At 44.3% G+C, this 21504-nt stretch overlaps 1 protein-coding gene and 2 non-coding genes across 3 annotated transcripts; all 3 read right to left on the reverse strand.

Moving 5' to 3' along the window:
* Nucleotides 1–1634: 1634 nt before the first annotated feature.
* Nucleotides 1635–13323, reverse strand: VHL (von Hippel-Lindau tumor suppressor). The gene is given in 3 exon segments (XM_010337787.3): nt 1635–4961; nt 8717–8839; nt 12780–13323. Coding segments are annotated over 3 exon segments (837 nt in total). The 5' UTR covers nt 13309–13323; the 3' UTR covers nt 1635–4776.
* Nucleotides 13324–13692: 369 nt separating this feature from the next.
* Nucleotides 13693–13793, reverse strand: LOC120367674 (small nucleolar RNA U13). The gene has a single exon (XR_005581998.1). It is a non-coding gene; the product is annotated as a small nucleolar RNA U13 (small nucleolar RNA).
* Nucleotides 13794–18791: 4998 nt separating this feature from the next.
* On the reverse strand, nt 18792–18895 carry LOC120367671 (small nucleolar RNA U13). The gene has a single exon (XR_005581995.1). It is a non-coding gene; the product is annotated as a small nucleolar RNA U13 (small nucleolar RNA).
* Nucleotides 18896–21504: the final 2609 nt, after the last annotated feature.

Below are 21504 nucleotides of genomic sequence, written 5' to 3' on the forward strand. Positions count from 1 at the left end.
GCCAGGCAGGGAGCCATGGTGGCTCAGGCCTGTTGTCCTGGAGCATGAGATGAGGCTAGGTGTTCAAGGCCAGCCTTGGCAACACAGAAACCTTGAAACCTCTCATCCATTAAAAAAAAAAAAAAAAAAAAAAAAAAAAAATTGCTAGGCACAGTGGCTCACACCTGTAATCCCAACACTCTGGGAGGCTGATTGAGGCGGGTAGATCACCTGACATTGGGATTTTGAGACCAGCCTCACCAACATGGAGAAATCTCTGCTAAAAACACAAAGTTAACCAGGAGCGGTGGCACATGCATATAATTCTAGCTAGTTGGGAAGCTGAGGCACAAGAATCACTCAAATCCAGGAGGTGGGGGTGAGCCGAGATCATGCCATTGCACTCCAGCCTGGGCATCAAGAGCGAAACTCCTCAAAAAATAAAAAGTTAAAAAAAAAAAAAAAATTGAGCCAGGCAAGGTGGCTCACATCTATAACAAGGACTACGGGAGCTGAGCCAGGAATAAAAAAAGAAAACATATACTTCATAACACCAGTTCCATATGTTATACACACAGCCTGAAGGTAATTTTAAGCAATGTTTTCCGTAATTTTGCACATGAAACAAAGTTTGTGTTAAGTACTTGTGGAATTTTCCACTGGTGGCATCATGTTAGCATTCAAAAACTTTTGGATTTTGGAGCATTTTGGATTTGGAGTTTTTGGATTAGGGATACTCAACCTGTACTGAAGGGGTATCAGGAAGCCCATGACTAGCAGAGAACGGGACTGAGATGCTAAGAATGGGATACCCAGGGTGAAAGTATCTGAAAAGTTCACACTGGTGTTCACACATTGAGTGTAAAACATTGCTATCGTCCATATCCTTAGTGCACTGATTTCTAGCACATGCCCTCACTGTTATAGTGTCTCTCTCTCTCTCTCTCTCTCTCTCTCTCTCTATATATATATATATATATATATATGTGTGTGTGTTTGTGTATATTTATTTATTTATTTATTTATTTTTTAGACAGAGTTTCACTCTTGTCACCCAGGCTGGAGTGCAATGGTGCAATCTCGGCTCACTGTGACCTCTGCCTCAAGAGTAGCTGGTTCAAGCGATTCTCCTGCCTCAGCCTCGCAAGCAGCTGGGATTACAGGCACATGCCAAACACACTCCGCTAATTTATTATTTTTAGTAGAGATGGGATTTCACCATGTTGGCCAGGCTGATCTCAAACTCGCGACCTCGGGTGATCCGCCCGCCTCAACCTCCCAAAGTACTGGCATTACAGGCATGAGCCACCTCACCTGGCCTTATTCTCAACATGATTAATTGCTGGTGAAATTTTAACCACTTACCTTTTCGGGTTCTGTTTTCATGGGAAAAAAACTTCCCATTGTGAATGCTTTTCTTCTTAATATTTTTCTGTAGTGTTTAATTTTTTATAATGATATATTACTTTTATAAGAAAAATAAAGCTAAAAGAAACAATGTTAAATACAAAAAAATCCAGGGTTGGAAAGAGAAGAGACAGAATGAATCTGGTGGCTTACGTCTGGATCTCCTTCCCATCCTGGGCCTTTATGTAAACAGGTTTTGAAACTCTCTGAGAGAAAAGTACCTGGTTAAAACACTACACAACACACCCTACCTGTTTCCTTTACGCAGCACCATTTAATGTATTAAAGAACAGCTTTAAAAAAAAAGAACTTAAAATAGGAGCTTCACAGTCTCTTAAGAGCGATACATTTGATACATTCACAAGATTTCAAATGAAAAACATACATTATTCATGCTACTTGGACAACATCAAGAACACAGTACTCAAACTACATGTTTTAACAAGATGAACATGAACTATCATTTTGACACAAAGACAGGTTAAAAAAAAAAAAATAAAGCCAATGTGGAACTACTACTCCAGCATCAGTGGGCTTCCTTAAACCTTGCACCCTGTTCCACTCCAGCACCAGCGGACTTCTTTAAACATCGCACCCTGTCCCACTCTGGAACTCACACAGCTGCCTTCCACTCCAGCACAGGAAGCTCTCTGCATTCCAGAGTTTTTCATCCCTACCCAACATTTCAACAAACATGTAAATATTTAGAGGTGTGTCACTGAATGAGAACTACTACCACATGCCAAAAAAAAAAAAAAAAAAAAGACTATTTGTTGAATGTTCAAAGGAGCTAAAATCAGAAGAAAAATTGTGGAGTGTCTCATTCACTTCACTCTGATTTCTTTTTTTTTTTTTTTTTTTTTTTTTTTTGAGATGGAGTCTTGCTCTGTCACCCAGGCTGGAGTGCAATGGTGCGATCTCAGCTCACTGCAACCTCCGACTCGTGGGTTCAAGTGATTCTCCTGCCTCAGCCCCCCAAGTAGCTGGGATTACAGGTGCCCACCACCACGCCTGGCTAATTTTTGTATTTTTAGTAGAGACGGGGTTTCACCATGTTGGCCAGGCTGGTCTCGAACTCCTGACCTCAGGTGATCTGCCTGCCTCAGCCTCCTAAAGTGCTGTGATTACAGTCGTGAGCCACCATGCCTGGCCCGATTTTTTTTTTTTTTTTTTAGGCAGGGTCTTGCTCTGTCCCCCAGGCTGGAATGCAGTGGCATACTCCTGGCTCACTGCAACCTCAAATTAATGAACTCAAATAATTTTCCATCTCAGCCTGCCAAGTAGCTAGGATTATAGATGTGTGTCACCATGCTCAGCTAATTTAAAAAATTTTTTTGTATAGATGGGGTCTTACCATGAGCCCAGGCTCATCTTGAAGTTCTGGGCTCAAGCAATCCTCCTACACTGGCCTCCCAAAGTACTGGGACTACAGGCATGAGCCATCATGCCAGCCATCACTCTCGTTTGTGAGCATAGGAATTGTGCCCAAAGGCTAGGATAAGAAATTAACAATGCCAAGAAATAGCCACAAACATTAATTATAAAAGACTATACTAATGTTTATGAAAAGCTTATAACATGGAGAAATATTTGTTACAAAGTTAAATGAAAAAGTAAGGTATAAAACTGTATAAACAGTACAATCTCAACTATGTAAAAAACCACCAACCAAAATATACCCTAAAAAGGCTGATAGAAAATAGTTCAAAATGTTAATTGTGGCTGTATTTAAGAAGTGTACCTAGTAGGAATCTTTTTTCTTCCTTTTTAGTTTTCTGTCTTTTCCAAATTTTTCTCTACTGGGGAGATTTTTGAAAAAGCTACTCAAGAGGCTGAGACAGGAGAATCACTTGAACCCGGGACGCAGAGGTTGCAGTGAGCCAAGAGTGTACCACTGCACTCTAGCCTGGTGACAGAGCGGGACTCCGTCTCAAAAAAAAAAGCTATAGGGGATTTGAGACCAGCCTGGTCTGGCCAACATGGCAAAATCCCATCTCTACTAAAAGTACAAAAATTAGAAGAAACAAAAGAAAAATGCAACAAGATCACCTTGATGCCAAGAGCAAAAAAAAAGTACAAAAATTAGCCGGGTGTGGTGGCGGGCACCTGTAATCCCAGCTACTCAGGAGGATGAGGCAGAAGAATCGCTTGAACCTGGGAGGTAGCAATTACAGTGAGCGGAGATTGCGCCACTGCACTCCAGCCTGGGCGACAAGAGCGAGACTCCGTCTCAAAAAAAAAAGAAAGAAAAAAGCTATTAGGGGATAAGAATAAAAATTGAAAAACAAAAAAAGCTATTAGTTATAAAAAACTGAGTCTGACAGAAGTATTGGATTTGAGTTAATAAATTTAAGTCTAGCCTATAATAATTTGTACATTTAGAAAACTATGAAACATTTCAGGCTACTCCATGAATCCACTGGTACGAGTTAACTGTCAGAGGTTGGAAGTGGAAGTGCCACCAGGTCCTGCCTGATGAAAAATGCCGAATCAATCAGGAATGTCGCATATTTACAAAAAGGAACAGAAATACCCACATTTAGCAAAAACTTATTTATAATATAGTAGCCCATTAATACTAGAATCAAACACGAAGATTTTCTATTCTTCTGTGTAGATGTCAAGTTACAAAAATGTTATTATCACAACTGTAGAAAATTAATCCTAGTTTAGAAACAGAAATAAAACAGCACTTCAACAAGACTGGACTGAGAAAAGTGTGCAACTTGGAAAATTATAAAAAGTGCTTCCTATAAAAATGATTCCCTTTAAGACATTTGTTTACTGTACACATTTTAAGGCCCCCTCTCCCACCCCCCAACAAAAATAGAGAACCTCCAAGCACTTCCTACCAAAGAGTCCCATGGTTTGTTCCTCTGACAAACCCTGACTGAAGGTTCATGATGTGCAGGCACTGGGGTCTCAAAGAGGAGAAAGACTTGTCCCTTCCTCAAGGATGCCTCAGTCTTCCCAAAGCAGGAGGTGGACAAGTCACCAACCATTATGGATGCAAAATGGATATATTACACATCCATTAAAAGCAGATGCCACTGGCTTCTTAAACAGTATGCTGCAATTCCCACTGAATTACTTATACAAACCTCCTTACACACAAACTGTTCTGACTTATTGGGAGGCAAAAATGCCACCACATTCTCCTGATAAATACTTCTCTAATGGGCAGGCATTAAATTACATTTTGTGATGTTTGCCCCCTGAATATCACAATGCCTAGTGAAGTCAGTTAACTTTCTTTTAAACAATGATGGCTATTTTACTCTGAGAATGAGACACTTTGAAACTGAGTAAGGAACAAGTCCTATATCTAGATCAAGACTCGTCAGTATCATCAAAAGCTGAGATGAAAGAGTGTAAGTTTCAACAGAACTTTTAAATCTCCGCTGCCATCTGTTGATTTGCAATGTGCTCCTGCGTCAGCCGTTCCAGGTCTTTCTGCACATTTGGGTGGTCTTCCAGATCTTCGTAGAGCGACCTGACGATGTCCAGTCTCCTGTAATTCTCAGGCTTGACTAGGCTCCGGACAACCTGGAGGCATCGCTCTTTCAGAGTATACACTGGAAGGACAAAAACCAAATCCTCAGTGGCAGACTAGGGTCTCAGTACAAGGAATGAGCAAGAGGCTTTACCAACAACTGCTTTACTACAGATGCATCTCACTTTAAAGAAAAAGAATGAGTGCATGTATGTGGCAGTGTGTTATGCTGATGGCCCATGGAAACCTCATGGTGTTCATGCTTCTGTGTAATAATTTCCTCTTGAATTGGCTGGGCTCCTGAGTGCTTTAACTAACTGAAAGTGGATGAAGTGACACTGGCAATTCTGGGCCTAAGCCTTAAAAAGGCCTGTCAACTTCTGCTTTTATACTTTTGGAAGCCCTGAGCTACCCTGCTGGAGAGACCACATAAGAGGGAGAGGCCCTGGCCAGGCACAGTGGTTCATGCCTGTGATCCCAGCACTTTGGGAGGCCGACATGGGTAGATCACTTGAGCTCAGGAGTTCAAGACCAGCCTGGGCAACATTGCAAAACCCTGTCTCTAAAAAATATACAAAAAATTAGCCACTCATGGTGGTACATACCTGTGATCCCAGTGACTGGGGAGGCTGAGGTGGGAGGATCACTTGAGCCCTGGAGGCAGAGGTTGCAGTGAGCTGAGATCATGCCACTGCACTCCAACCTGGGTGACAGGATGATACCCCATCTCAAAAAAAAAAAAAAAAGAGGGACAGGCCCAGCCCCCAGCCGCCAGCAAAAGGCAGCCACACCAACAACTACTGCCAGCAGAGTAACTGCCTAGCTGAGCCCAGCCTAGACTACAGAATTAGGAACAAATAAAATGGTGGGCCAGGCACGGTGGCTCGTGCCTATAATCCTAGCATTCTGGGAGGCCAAGGCAGGTGGACTGCCTGAGCTCAGGAGTTCAAGACCAGCCTGGTCAACATGGTGAAACCCCATCTCCACTAAAATACAAAAAATTAGCCAGGCTTGGGGGCTTGCACCTGTAGTCCCAGCTACTGAAGCAGGTGAACCCAGGAGGCAAAGGTTGCAGTGAGCCAAGATGATGCCACTGCACTCCAGCCTGGGCAACACAGTGAGACTCTGTCTCAAAAAAAGAAGTAGTTATTAGTTTTGGGGTAGTAGTCACAGAACGAATAACTAAAACTCTATGTATTTAGAAAATCCAGTACAACTGAATTGGGTATCCTATTTTACACTCACTGGAAACGTACTCTTTTTTTTTTTTTTTTTTTTTTGGAGACAGAGTTTCGCTCTTGTTACCCAGGCTGGAGTGCAATGGCGCGATCTCGGCTCACCGCAACCTCCGCCTCCTGGGTTCAAGCAATTCTCCTGCCTCAGCCTCCCGAGTAGCTGGGACTACAGGCATGAACCACCATGCCCAGCTAATTTTTGTATTTTTAGTAGAGATGGGGTTTCACCATGCTGACCAGGATGGTCTCGATCTCTTGACCTCGTGATCCACCTGCCTCGGCTTCCCAAAGTGCTGGGATTATAGGCGTGAGCCACCGCGCCCGGCCTTCGGAAACGTACTCTTTAAGGGTATTCTATAAGGCAAAATCTACCAAATTTAAATCTTCAATGCTCATTTTTGTATATCTACTTCTTAAAACAGAATCTATACACACACATTAGTTTAAATCCTATAAAATCCATGTATTTGGGAGATTTGTGGGTGTTGTTTTTCTTTTTTTTGAGATAGGGTCTCGCTCTGTCACCTGGGCTAGAATGCGGTGGTGTGATCATGGCTCACTGAAGCCTCAAACTCCTGGGCTCAAGGGATCCTCCCACCTCAGCCTCTCAAGTAGCTGCAACTACAGGCACATGCTAAGATGCCCAGATAATTAAAAAAATTTTTTTTTGTAGAGCTCAGGTCTCACTTTGTTGTCCAGGCTGGTCAAGAACTCCTGGTCTCAAGCAACCCTCCCACCACAGCCTCCCTAAGTGCTGGAATTACAGGCATGATTATAAGCATGAGCCACCACACCTGGCCAGTCTTTAGTGTTTTTCTTTCAACCCACAGGAACATCAGTTTCTTAGGGTTTACCCTGATAAAAATTATTTGAACTTCAAACAAATAGTAAAGTATTATGCCAATCTTCAATGATTAAAAAAGAAAAAAAAAAAAATTACCAGGCCCAGTAGCTCACGCCTGTAATCCTAGCACTCTGGGAGGCCGAAGCAGGCAGAACACAAGGTCAGGAGTTTGAGACCAGCCTGGCCAACATAGTGAAACCCCATCTCTACTGAAAATACAAAAAATTAGCCAGGCCTGGTGGCGGGCACCTGTAATCCCAGCTACTCAGGAGGCTGAGGCAGGAGAATAGCTTGAACCCAGGAGGCAGAGGTTGTAGTGAGCCAAGATCACATCAATGCACTCCAGCCCGAGTGACAGTGCAAGAAAAAAAAGAAAAAATAGGCCAGGCACAGTGGCTCATGCCTGTAATCCCAGCACTTAGGGAGGACAAGGTGAGCGGATCACCTAAGGTCAGGAGTTCAAGACCAGCCTGGCTAACATGGTGAAACCCCACCTCTACTAAAAGTATAAAAATTAGTTGGGTGTGGTAGCAGGCGCCTATAACCCCAAGTACTTGGGAGGCTGGGAGGCTGAGGCAGAATAATCACTTGAACCTGGGAGGCAGAGGTTGCAGTAAGCCAAAATCATGCCACTGCACTCCAGCCTGGGCAACAGTGCGAGACTGTCTCAAAAAAAAAAAAAAAAAAAAAAAACCAACTCTTATTGGCACTGTGGGCTTGATTGTGTTAAATAAAAACACATAGGCCAGGTGCAGTGGCTCATAATCCCAGCACTTTGGGAGGTGGAGGCGGGCACATCACAAGGTCAGGAAAACAAGACCATACTGGCTAACACAGTGAAAACCCATCTCTACTAAAAATACAGAAAAATTAGCTGGGTGTGGTGGTACGTGCCTGTAGTCCCAGCTACTCAGGAGGCTGAGGCAGGAGAATCACTTGAACCCAGGAGGCAGAGGTTGCAGTGAGCTGAGATCGTGCCACTGTACTCCAGCCTGGGTGACAGAGCAAGACTCAGTCTCAAAAAAAAAAAAAAAAAAAAAAAAAAAATTAGACGTCAACAAGAAATAAGCCGAAATATCTCACACTCTACACATTGTTCTCCTGGGTCTCCAGGTCACAATTCGGCCAGGGAAACAATAGGCATTCGTAATTCTACAATTCTACAAAACTAACGTATGGTGTAATACCTTCATCTCACTTGTCTCTTAAGAGCCCAAAGTGCTTTTGAGACACCATATCATTTTTTTTTTTTCTTTTTTTTTTCCCAAGACGGAGTTTCGCTCTTGTTACCCAGGCTGGAGTGCAATGGCGCGATCTCGGCTCACCGCAACCTCCGCCTCCTGGGTTCAGGCAATTCTCCTGCCTCAGCCTCCTGAGTAGCTGGGATTACAGGCACGTGCCACCATGCCCAGCTAATTTTTTGTATTTTTAGTAGAGACGGGGTTTCACCATGTTGACCAGGATGGTCTCGATTTCTTGACCTTGTCATCCACCCACCTCGGCCTCCCAAAGTGCTGGGATTACAGGCTTGGGCCACCGTGCCCGGCCCGACACCATATCATTTTTGTTTAACACAGAACATACAAATACATCACTTCCATTTTATTTATGGTACAGAATAGCATACAGAAAGATTGGATACTTTGCCTGACATCAGGCAAAAATTAAAGACTGGCCTTAATTTTTCAAGTGGCCTATCCAATACTTATTACAACAAACAACCTTATCTTTTTAAAAAGTAAGACTGAACATCAGTACCTGGCAGTGTGATATTGGCAAAAATAGGCTGTCCGTCAACATTAAGAGATGGCACAAATAATTCAGTTTGGTTAACCAGTAGCCCATCGTGTGTCCCTGCATCTCTGAAGAGCCAAAGGTGACCTATTAGGACAAGCAAAAAGGTTGTTAACGAGCCACAATGGTCTGAGTCAGGGCACCTATTTTCTTCATTTCCCCTGACCTACACAAAAAGCTTGCCTTTTACTCTGCTTACATGGCATACAAAGCCCTACTAGTAACAGTATCTCAAGTCAGTCCTCACAACAGATCCATTTACAGATGAGAAAACAGGTCTGAGAGGGCAAATGACATACTCAAGGTACAAGACAGTAAGCAAAGAACACGCACTTGAAGCTCTAAATCCCACGCTCTTTCTGCCACCATGGTGGAAAAGGGAAGCCTAGGTCAAGGACGTGATTACAAATCACAGCAAACCCTGCAAAATAAAGAGAGAAAGCCACTGTCTCCTCAAATCAGTGCTTCTTAAAAACAAGGAAGTGCAAAAACATGTCGAGAGAAAATTCATCAAACCCTAAGATCTGTGCATTTTACTGGGTGTAAATTATAACTGAATTTTCAAAAGAAATACATCATATACAAAAGAGGGCAGGAAGCAAGCCTCCAGCCCTAAGATTCTGTTTAAGGAGGAGGTTGTCTCAGAATAAATACAGCACTTGTTCCTGGGGCGTTATTTTTAAAAATGTAAACTGGTGGCCGGGCGCGGTGGCTCACACCTGTAATCCCAGCACTTTGGGAGGCCAAGGGGCGTGGACCACGAGGTGGAGATATCGAGACCATGCTGGTCAACATGGTGAAACCCCATCTCTACTAAAAATACAAAAAATTAGCTGGGCATGGTGGTGCGTGCCTGTAGTCCCAGCTACTCAGGAGGCTGAGGCAGGAGAATTGCCTGAACCCAGGAGGCGGTGGTTGCGGTGAGCCAAGATCGCACCATTGCACTCCAGCCTGGGTAACAAGAGTGAAACTCCGTCTCAAAAAAAAAAAGAAAAAAAAAATGTTGATAAAATATACATAAAATTTACCATTTCGTTTTATTATTTACTTATTTTTTGAAACAGAGTCTTGCTCTGTTGCCCACGCTGGAGTGCAGTGGCAGGATCTTGGTTCACTACAACCTCCACCTCCCAGGTTCAAGCAATTCTCCTGTCTCAGCCTCCCAAATAGCTGGGACCACGAATAGCTGGGACCACGAGTAGCTGAGATCACAGGCGCACACCACCACACACAAATAATTTTTGTATTTTTAGTAGAGACAGGGTTTCACCTTATTGGTCAGACTGGTCTCAAACTCCTGACCTCAGGTGGATCCACCTGCCTCGAAAATTTACCATTTTAACAATTTTAAATGTACAATTCAGTGGCATTAAGTACCTTCAAAAGTAATTCCATTTTTTTTTTTTTTTTTTTTTGAGGCGGAGTTTCGCTCTTGTTACCCAGGCTGGAGTGCAATGGCGCGATCTCGGCTCACCGCAACCTCCGCCTCCTGGGCTCAGGCAATTCTCCTGCCTCAGCCTCCTGAGTAGCTGGGATTACAGGCATGCACCACCATGCCCAGCTAACTTTTTGTATTTTTAGTAGAGACGAGGTTTCACCTTGCTGACCAGGATGGTCTTGATCTCTTGACCTCGTGATCCACCCGCCTCGGCCTCCCAAAGTGCTGGGATTACAGGCTTGAGCCACCGCGCCCGGCCAGTAATTCCATTTTCTTAAGAGATGAGGTCTCAGGCTGGGTACAGTAGCTAATGCCCACTTTGGGAGGCTGAGGCGGGTGGATCATGAGGTCAGGGGTTCAAGACCAGCCTGATCAACATGGCAAAACCCCATCGCTACTAAATGTACAAAAAAATTAGCTGGGAGTGATGGCACATGCCTGTAATCCCAGCTACTCAGGAGGCTAAAGGCAGGAGAATCACTCGAACCGGGGAGGCAGAGGTTGCAGTGAGCCAAGATCATGCCACTGCATTCCAGCCTGGGTGACAGAGCAAGAATCAGTCTCAAGGGAAAAAAAAAAAAGAGATGGAGTCTCAGGATCTCAACCTAGGCAACATAAGCAAGACCTCATCTCTACTAAAAATAAAAATAAAGGCCAGGTGCGGTGGCTCACTCCTGTAATCCCAGCACTTTGGGAGGCCAAGGTGAGTGGATCACCTGAGGTCGGAAGTTCAAGACCAGCCTGACCAACATGGAGAAACCCCATCTCTACTAAAATATGAAAATACGAAAAATTAGCTGGGTGTGGTGGCGCTTGCCTATAATCCCAGCTACTTGGAAGGCTGAGGCAGGAGAATCGCTTGAACCCAGGAGGCGGAGAGTGTAGTGAGCCACCAAGATCACGCCACTGCATTCCAGCTTGGGCAACAGAATGAGACTCAGTCTCAAAAAAAAAAAAAAGATTAAGTGTGACTAGGACTACTTCTCTGCTTGAAGGCTAAGGGAAGATTAGCGCCAGCACCTTAGATAAGGCCTAGTTATTCCTCACCTGGGTTTTCACAACTACTTAACTGCTTCCTCAACAGTAGTCTTCCCCCTTCAAACCTGCAAGCTGGGTGAGCTTTTCAGTAAGTAAATCTGTCAATATCATGACCCTGATTAAAAACTTAAAATGGGCTGGGCGTGGTGGCTAAAGCCTGTAATCCCAGAACTTTGAGAGGCTCAGGCAGGCGGGTCACGAGATCAAGATACCGTGACCATCCTGGCCAACATGGTGAAACCCCGTCTCTACTAAAAATACAAAAAATTAGCTGGGAATGGTGGTGCACGCCTGTAATCTCAGCTACTCGGGAGGCTGAGGTGGGAGAACCACTCGACCCCGGGGAGCGGAGGCTGCAGTGAGATGCGATTGCGCCACCGCACTCTACTTTGGGCGACAGAGCAAAGACTCCATCACGAAAAAAATAAAAAAATAAAAAATTCTCATGCCGGGCGCGGTGGCTCAAGCCTGTAATCCCAGCACTTTGGGAGGCCGAGGCGGGTGGATCACGAGGTCAAGAGATCGAGACCATCCTGGTCAACATGGTGAAACCCCGTCTCTACTAAAAATACAAAAAAAAAAAAATTAGCTGGGCATGGTGGCGTGTGTCTGTAATCCCAGCTACTCAGGAGGCTGAGGCAGGAGAATTGCCTGAACCCAGGAGGCGGAGGTTGCGGTGAGCCGAGATCGCGCCATTGCACTCCAGCCTGGGTAACAAGAGTGAAACTCCGTCTCAAGAAAAAAAAAAAAAAAAAAAAAAAAATTCTCGGGGAGGGATAGCATTAGGAAAAATACCTAATGTAGATGACGGGGTGACAGATGCAACAAACCACCACCATGGCACGTGTATACCTAATAAACCTGCACGATCTGCACATGTATCCCATAACTTAAAGTCTAATTTAAAAAATAATAATAATTAAAAAGACAATATCAACGGCCCCATATTCCTAGGGGTAAAATCACCTTTTGAGCGTCCTCTCCCAAGACTCCAGGTCTCAACACATGCATGTCTAGAACTCTCGCCTCTTAACCTTGGGTTGGCTAGCTCCTACTCCATCCTGCTCCCTTCCTTCCCTGGGAAGCGCCCCTTAGCTGAAACCACACAACCGCAACCCCTCCGTCTCCCAGCAGGAGGGTAGGCCAAGCTACCAGGCCACACACGCTCGGCTCTTCCTGCGCCAGCACGACCCTGGCTTGTTCCTATCTGTTTCTGCATCTGGCTGTCTCCCAGGAGGAATGTGTTCTCCATGGGGGCAGGGACTACGCAGAGCTGGCCTACGCGGGTCATCAGGACTGAACAGATGGAGCGTTAAGGATGGAGCTCTTTAAGGGAAAATACACCTGAGGCGGTGGGAGGAAGCCACCTTCAAATGCAAACGATTCAGCCTTATGAAGAATACTGTGACGCGTGCGAGCAGCATCACCCTGGAAGTGTCCCACCTCTCGGAGCCTCAGTTCCCCGTCTGCAAAATGGACCCCGGGGCGGAAAGGGCTCCAGGAGACCGTGCTATCGTCCCCGCTGGGTCGGGCCTGAGCGCCGGGCCGTACCTCGGTAGCTGTGGATGCGGCGGCCCGTGCCCGGCGGCAGCGTGGGGTAGGGCTGCGGCTCGCCGTCGAAGTTGAGCCACACGGGCAGCACGACGCGCGGGCTGCGGTTGCAGAAGATGACCTGGGAGGGCTCGCGCGAGTTCACCGAGCGCAGCACCGGCCGCGGCCGCCCGGCCTCCATCTCCTTCTCAGCGCCCGGCCCCTCCGGGATGGACTCTTCCGGGCCGGACTCCGAGGCGCCCGACTCCTCCGCCCCTACCTCGGCCTAGTCCCGGTTCTCCGCCCTCCGGGGCATTCCTTTAGCGACCCAGGCCGGACGCCGCGGGATTCGCGGGCCGGTCGCGGGGCGGGGCTGCGTGCGCGCTCCCGAGCCGACCTCCGTAGTCTTCGCGCGCACTCGGAAGGGGATGGAACCCACCGGGGGAAATAGCTGGCCAGAGGCTGTGCGCGTGCGCAAAAAGATCCTCCGCCCCAGGGTCCGTTCAAACGAAAGCGGAGGCTGAACGAAGCCGACGCGAGGCTGACTCATTTAGCATATTTACACTATAATTTTTTTTTCACCCCTCTAAGGTTTGGGTTTTGGGTTTTTTGTTTGTTTGTTTGTTTGAGACAAGGTCTCACTCTGTCGCCCGAGCTGGAGTGCAGTGGCAACATCTCGGCTCACTGCAGCCTTGACGTCCCGAGCTCCAGCGAGCCTCGCACTTCAGCCTCCCGAGTAGTGGGCTGCAGGCGCGCACCACCATGCCCGGCTAATTATTTTTATTTGTTGTTTGAGACGGAGTTTCGCTATGTTGCCTAGGCTGATCTCCTGGGTTCAAGTGATCTTCCTGCCTTGGCCTCCCAAAGTACAAGGATTACAGGTCTTAGCCACTGTGCCTGGTCCACTAACTGAATTCTTATTTCTTTTTCCTCATGTTGGACACGCAATGCGCCGACTTCATAACAAGGTTCGTGGGTGGCAAATCTCACACACACACAGGAACACCCAATCATGCTTATAAACTACAAAAAGTCAACTAACTGAATTCTTACAAGGTATGGGTGATTAGTAAAGAAGAAAAATTAATTAGACCTACTCCGTGCAGAGCACTCTGGTGGAAATTGGAAAATGAGATATTTACCTTTTTTTGTGTGTGTGTGAGACGGAGTCTCCCTCTGCCACCAGTCTGGAGTGCAGTGGCACGATCTTGGTTCACTGCAACCTCCGACTCCCTAGTTCAAACGATTCTCCTGCCTCAGCCTCCCCAGTAGCTGGGATTACAGGCATGCACCACCACGCCTATCTAATTTTTTAGTAGACATGGGGCTTTACCATGTTGGCCAGGATGGTCTTGATCTCCTGACCTCATGATCCACCTGCCTCAGCCTCCCAACGTTCTGGGGTTACAGGCATGAGCCACAGTGCCAGGCGAGATATTTACTTTAGAGCAATTAAAACTACAAACATAGGCATTCGTGAACTTTATTTTACAAATATTTATTAAGGCCCTACTGTGTACCACGTACTGTGCTAGGTGTTGAAAATACTGTAAAAACCAGTCATGTTTCCTGCCTTCACAGTACTTCAATAAAAGGGTCATATGGTAATCAATTTCACAAAAGAAATAAAATTGCAACTATGACTAGCACAACAAAAAGAAACACAGGGTACCATGGAAGGCTAAAGATCTGGGGGTCAAGGAAGATGGTACACAATTCTGTGTAATTAAATAATCAATGATGTGTGATGCACTCAAGTGGAGAAGCAGCTCAGAAAAAGAGGGATTCAGAGAGTTTTATATTACTCAAAAACAAATTTTTGTTTTTCTGAGACAGAGTCTTGCTTTATTGCCCAGGCTGGATTGCAGTGGCGTGATCTTGGACCACTGCAACCTCCGTCTCCCGGTTCAAGCGATTCTTGCATCTCAGCTCCCAAGTAGCTGGGGTTGCTGGTGTGTGGCACCACGCCTGGGTAATTTTTGTACTTTTAGTAGAGACAGGGTTTCACCATGTTTGCCAGGCTGGTCTTGAACCCCTGACCTCAGGTGATCTGCCTGCCTTGGTCTCCCAAAGTGCTAGGATTATAGGCATGAGCCACCATGCCCGGCTCAAAAATAAATTTCAAGTAGAAAGAAAAAAATCCATCAAGTACCAGGCACTGTGCTAAGCATTCCACATGAATTAAACCTATGTCATTATCTCCATTTCACAGCTAAGGAAACAGAAGGGTATATAAGAATGTGAAGGCCAAGGTGCCAAATGCCTGTAATCCCAGCACTTTGGGACCCCGAGGCAGGCCAATCACTTGAGTCCAGGAATTTGGGACCATCCTGGGCAACTTAGTGAAGTCCTGTCTCTACAAAAAAATGAAAGAATTAGCTGGGAATTGTGATGTTCATCTGTAGTCCCAGCTACTCAGGAGGCTGAAGCAGGAGGATCACTTGAGCCTGGGAGGTCAGGGCTGCAGTGAGCCATGATCATGCCACTGCACTCCAGTCTGGGTGACAGAGCCAGATCCTGTCTCAAAAAAAAAAAAAAAAAAAGAAAGAAAGAAAGAAAAAAGAAGAAGAAGAATGTGAAAAGGGGGTAGTGAGTGCTGGACTAGAGAGGCATCATCTAATGCCTTAGGAGAAAATGATGATAGGAGTGAACCTCAGGAGGTGGACCTCTCCACAAAAGCACTGACAGCATGAACCTGTTATTTTGCTATGGCTCTCCTTGACAGTGCACTACACAGAGATGGCATATCCTAGTGGCTTCCAGCAGGATTAAGTGACCAGCAGTGATGTTAGACCCCCAGCTACATTAACAACATGAAAACATTGTAGAGAAAAATTCCAAAGTAGTCCAGACATGGTGGCTCACACCTGTAATCCCACACTTTCGGAGGCTGAGGTGAGTGGATCACTTGAGATCAGGAATTCACAACCAGCCTGGCTGACATGGTGAAACCCCATCTCTACTAAAAATACAAAAAAATTGGGCCGGGCACAGTGGCTCATATCTGTAATCCCAGCACTTTGGGAGGCCAAGACAGGTTGATCATGAGATCAGGAGTTCGAGACCAGCCTGGTCAAATGGTGAAACCCCATCTCTACTAAAAATACAAAAATTAGACAGGCATGGTGGCAGACACCTGTAATCCCAGCTACTCAGGAGGCTGAGGCAGGAGAATTGCTAGAATCCAGGAGGCAGAGGTTGCAGTGAGCCAAGATCTTGCCATTGCACTCTAGCCTGGGCAACAGAGTGAGACTCTGTCTGAAATAAATAAATATATAAATAAACCCCAAAGTAGGACTTCTGTTAATCAAATTACAATGATTCAGAGCAATTATAATTCACAGGATTCGTGCAAACATACCCTAATTTGTACTCCAACACTAGAGAGGTGAAATATACCAATTTAATATTACAGAAATGCCTGCATCCCCAATGACACCAGTTGGTGAGATAACTGCAGGCTTTGAGATTGCAAATAATGTTTCAAAGATCATTTAAGACAAAGGGGTAGGCAAGGGTAGTGGCTCAAACCTGTAATCCCAGCACTTTGGGAGGCCAAGGTAGGTGGATCACTTGAGCTGAGGAGTTCCAGCCTGAGCAAAGTGATTAAACCCTATCTCTACAAAAAATACAAAAAAAATAGCTGGGCATGGATGCACCTGAAATCCCAACTGCTCTAGAGGCTGAGGCTAGAGGATCACCTGAACCCAGGAAGGTCAAGGCTGCAGTGAACCATGATTGCTCTACTGCACTTCTGCCTGGGTAACACAGCAAGACTCTGTCTTAAAAAAAAAAAAAAAGGCAAAGGAAATAAGTTTAGAATATACTAAGTAAAACCAAAGGGTAAATTGTTCTTATTGTACACTTTTCATTATGCAAAAAGACATGTAGAAAAGGATAAAAAATACAGTGTCTAAAGACAACTGGTGACTTTTTTCTATCTGCTTTTCTGTCTTTTCTAAACTTTCTCCAAAAGGGATATATTTTGGTAGTTTGTATGTTGGCCAATTTAAAAAAATAGCAGTACAATAATAAAGCAAACACTGATAATCTCATGACATATCATTAGCACGTTGTCATATTTACTTCCTTTGTTTCCACTTTTTGCAGTGACTCAAGATTGCACCATTGCACTCCAGCCTGGGCAGCAAAGCAAGACTCTATCTCAAAAAACAAACAAACAAAAAAAAAACCAATATCTTGTCACCCCCAAAACTCCTTCATGGTCAAACCCTGCTGCCACTCTTAATCCCTAGCAACCACTGATTTGTCTTCTGTCCCTATAGTTTTGCCTTTTCAGAATATCACATAAGAAAATCATATCATACATAGCCTTTTGAGTCTTTTTCTCACTTAGCATAATGCATTTGAGATTCATCAAAGTTGTAGTACAAAACAACTTATTCTTTTTTATTGCCAACTGTATTCCACACTACTTACCAACTGAAAGATACTGGTTTCTTTCTTTCTTTCTTTTTCTGAGACAAAGTCTCTCTGTCATCCAGGCTGGAGTGCTGGAGTGCTGGAGTGCTGTGGCACAATTTCAGCTCACCTCTGCCTCCTGGGCTCAAACAATTCTCCTGCCTCAGCCTCCTGAATAGCTAGGATTACAGGCATGTGCCACCATGCCCAGCTAATTTTTTGGGGGGGAGGGTGGGGTAGAGACAGCATTTCACCATGTTGGCAAGGCTGGTCTCGAACTCCTGACCTCGTGATCAACCCACCTTGGCCTCCCAAAGTGCTGGGATTACAGGCGTGAGCCATGCCCTGTTTCCAGTTTTTAGCAATTATAAAGCTGCTATTTTTTTCTTTTTTTTTTAAAGACAGGGTTTCACCATGTTGGTCAGTCTGGTGTTGAACTCCCAACCTCAGGTCTTGAACTGCCAACCTCAGGTGATCCGCCTGCCTTGGCCTCCAAAGTGCTTGGATTAAGTGCAAGCCACCGTGAGCCAACGTGAGCCACCGTGCCCAGCCTTAAAGCTGCTATATACATTTGAGTACAGGTTTCGTGCAAACGTAAGTTTCATTTCTCTTGCGTGAAAATCACCTACGAGACTGCTAGGTCAAATAGTAAGTACACATTTAAATGGTAAGCATGTGTTTAACTTCATGAGAAATTGTTAAACTGTTTCCCCAGAGCAGTTGTATCATTTTGCATTCTCACCAGCAATGTATGACCAGTTCCATTTGCTCCACATTCTTGTCTACAGTTGGTATTATCAGGTTTGGGGTTTTGTTCTTTGAAAAAAAAATTTTTTTTAGGCGGGATGCAGTGGCTCACACCTATAATCCCAGCACTTTGGGAGGCCGAGGTGGGTGGATCACCTGAGGTCAGGAGTTTGAGACCAGCTGGCCAACATGATGAAACCCCACTTCTACTAAAAATACAAAATTAGCTGTGGCAGGCGCCTATAATCTCAGCTGCTTTGGAGGCTGACACAGGAGAATTATTTGAACACAAGAGGCAGAGGTTGCAGTGAGCCGAGATCGCATCACTTTGCTGGGCTACAAAGCAAGACTATGTTTCAAAAAAAAAAAAAAAGATATATATATATATGTATTCACATTTTCTTTATCCATTCATCTGGCAATGGACACTTGATTCCATGTCTTGGCTATTGTGAATAGTGCTGCAATAAACATGAGAGTGCAGATGTTATCTCTTCAAAATACTGATTTTCAATTTTTGGGTATATATACCCAAAAGTGAGATTGTTGGATCATACAAACTGTTGGTTCTATTTTTAGTTTTTCAAGGAAACTCCATGCTGTTTGCCATAATGGCTGCACTGATATACATTCCCACCAACAGCATGCGAGGGTTCCATTTTCTCCATATCCTCACCAACACTAACCTTTTGGCCATTTATATGTCTTCTGTTGAGAAATGTCTACTTAGGTCCTTTGCCCATTTTTAAATTGTTTCCTTGCCATTGAGGTCCTTATATATTTTGAACTCCTTATTGGATGTGTGATTTGCAATTATTTTCTCCCATTCTGTAGACTGACTTTTCACTGTTTTATTTCTTCTCACATCAGATAGGCAATGTGTTGACATCATAACGAGGTTTGAGGGAGGCGCACCTCACACATGAACATGAAAACCCACTCATCATGCTTATGGACTATGAAAAAATCTGTTGTATTTTGTTTGCCATTCTTTCTATTTTTTTGAGACAATCTCAGTCTGTTGCCCAGGCTGGAGTGCAGTGATGCAATCTCAGCTCACTGCCACCTCTGCCTCCTGGGTTCAAGTGATTCTTTTGCCTCAGTCTCCTGAGTAGCTGGGACTATTAGACATGCACCACCACACCTAGCTTATTTTTGTATTTTTAGTATAGAGAGAGTTTCGCCATGTTGGCCAGGCTGGTCTCAAACTCCTGACCTCAGGTGATCCACCCGCTTCAGCTTCCCAAAGTGCTGGGATTATAGGTGTGAGCCACCTCGCCCTGCCTGTTTATCATTCTTTTATTGTCTTCAAGGTGTCAGTTCAAATATTATATTTATTTATATAGTTGTTTTCTTATTGCTGAGTTTTGATAGTTCTTTATATATTTATCCAGGCCAATTGTTAAGGCTTTTCAAACGCACGTGTGTGTTCGTAATGTATATGTGGTGATGTATTACTTTTACAATGGTAAACAAACAAAAACAAAAAATAAAACAAAATCCAAACATCATTTCCATATACAATACAATTTTGGCCTATGGTCTCTTTATCATGCAGTAAAGTTGATACTGCATTGCTCCTTTGTGTATGTTGTGTTTTCCTGAAGGTTTTCTGAAAAAGTCATTCTAGTGTGTTTTGGGTTGAGAACATACAGTGACTAATGACTACACTACAAGCTCTGTAAGTGTAGAAACTGTGTTTCCCATTTTAGCTCCAGTGCCTCACACATAATACACATACAATGTATTTAATGCTAATACACAACTTTTTAGGCAAAACGTTTCTGAAAGCCACACTGAAGCATTCATCATTTATTGAATTGAAACATTTCATTTATTGATTTTTTTACTGAGATAGGGTCTTGCTCTCTTGCCCCAGGCTGAAGTGCAGTGGTGTGATCTTGGCTCACTACAGCCAGGACCTCCTGGGCCTAGGTGATCCTCCCACCTCAGCCCCTGAGTAACTGGGACTTCAGGCATGCACCACCACACCAACCTAATTTTTTTTCTTTTTTTCTTTTTTTTTTTTTTTTTGTGTGGAGGAGGTCTGTGTTGCCCAGCTTGGTCTCAAAACTCCTGGACTCAAGCAATCTTTCCACCTCAGCCTCCCAAAGTAATGGGATTACACCCGTGAGCCACCACAGCTATCTAATAAAATTATTTAAAAAAAAAAAAAAAAAAAAAAAACTGTTGGCCAGGCATGGTGGCTCATACCTGTAATCCCTGTTACAGAGTATCCAGGAGACCAGAGAATCCAATGGGTGAAACAGGAGGATTTTGTTAAGTTGGCCACCAGCTCAGAGGATTAGCATCCCAAGTCTGAGCCCTGGAGAAAGAAAATGGGATACTTTTATACATTCAGGATGAAGCAGCAGCTAACAGGTTTACAGAAGTCAGAACCAAGAACAGTTAATTAATTAATTTGCAACATGTCTTGTGATGTATGTTACATTTAAAAATAGCATTTTTGAGAAACACACTGTACATTCTTTGGTTATTATCTTGCCCTGTGACCTTGCAGCTGCTCAGCAAGAAAAACAGGAGTCTTGAGGTGCCTGGGAACTTTGCTGAGAATGTGGGCAGAATAGATAAGGTAGGTTTTACAGGGAGTTAGTTAATTTTAAGCAGAGCTTGGGGATAGGTTTTATATTAAACAGCATACAACACAGCAAAATTTACTTTATTATATAGCAACTACAAATTATAAGGTTTTGATTTTACTATTATTGCTATTATTTAATTCCCTTCTTCATCCAAGCAATTTGGGAGGCCAAGACGGGCTGATCACCTGAGGTCAAGAGTTCAAGACCAGCCTGACCAACATGGAGAAACCCTGTCTCTACTAAAAATACAAAACATTAGCTGGGTGTGGTGGCACATGTCTGTAATCCCAACTCTTCGGGAGGCTGAGGCAGGAGAATCACTTGAACCCAGGAGGCGGAGGTTGTGGTGAGCTGAGATCGCACTATTGCACTCCAGCCTGAGCAACAAGAGTGAAACTCCATCTCAAAAACAAAAAAACAAAAATCAAAACAAACAAACAAAAAAACTGTCATGGTTGGAAGATGCAGACTGAGGCACAATGCAAACTTCACACTTGACATCCTTAGCAAGCTCAAAGGTGCCAAAGATAACTTTATCCAAATGCAAATGTTGATGCCAATGGATACCACCACTTTGAAAAACATAATGAACAATTGCTTTTTTGCACTCTCAAGATAATCAGTGAGATCCAGGGAGAGGCTACTAGAAAGCCGGTATGGTACAGAAAACACAAAATTGATTTGTGAGACCCTGAGTGACTGCACTGACCTGGGGAATAAGGTTTCAGTTTTGGCTTTGCCACCAGGATGGGCATGTCCCTCAACCTGTCTGGGTTTGCTTCTACATTCCTAGAATGGCAGGAGCAGACTAGATTATCTCTAAGATTCTTTCTCATCCTAATGTTCTGAGTTTTAATTCTTGCTAGTTCTAATCTTTTGCCAACTTAGTGCATGGGGTTGCTTTGCTTTTTTTTTTTTTTTTAATTTAGCAGATATGGTGTCTCACTATGTTGCCCAGACTGGTCTTAAACTCC

The sequence above is a fragment of the Saimiri boliviensis genome, chromosome 8 (genome assembly GCF_048565385.1).
Source record: "Saimiri boliviensis isolate mSaiBol1 chromosome 8, mSaiBol1.pri, whole genome shotgun sequence".
NCBI classification, from domain to species: Eukaryota; Metazoa; Chordata; class Mammalia; order Primates; family Cebidae; genus Saimiri; species Saimiri boliviensis.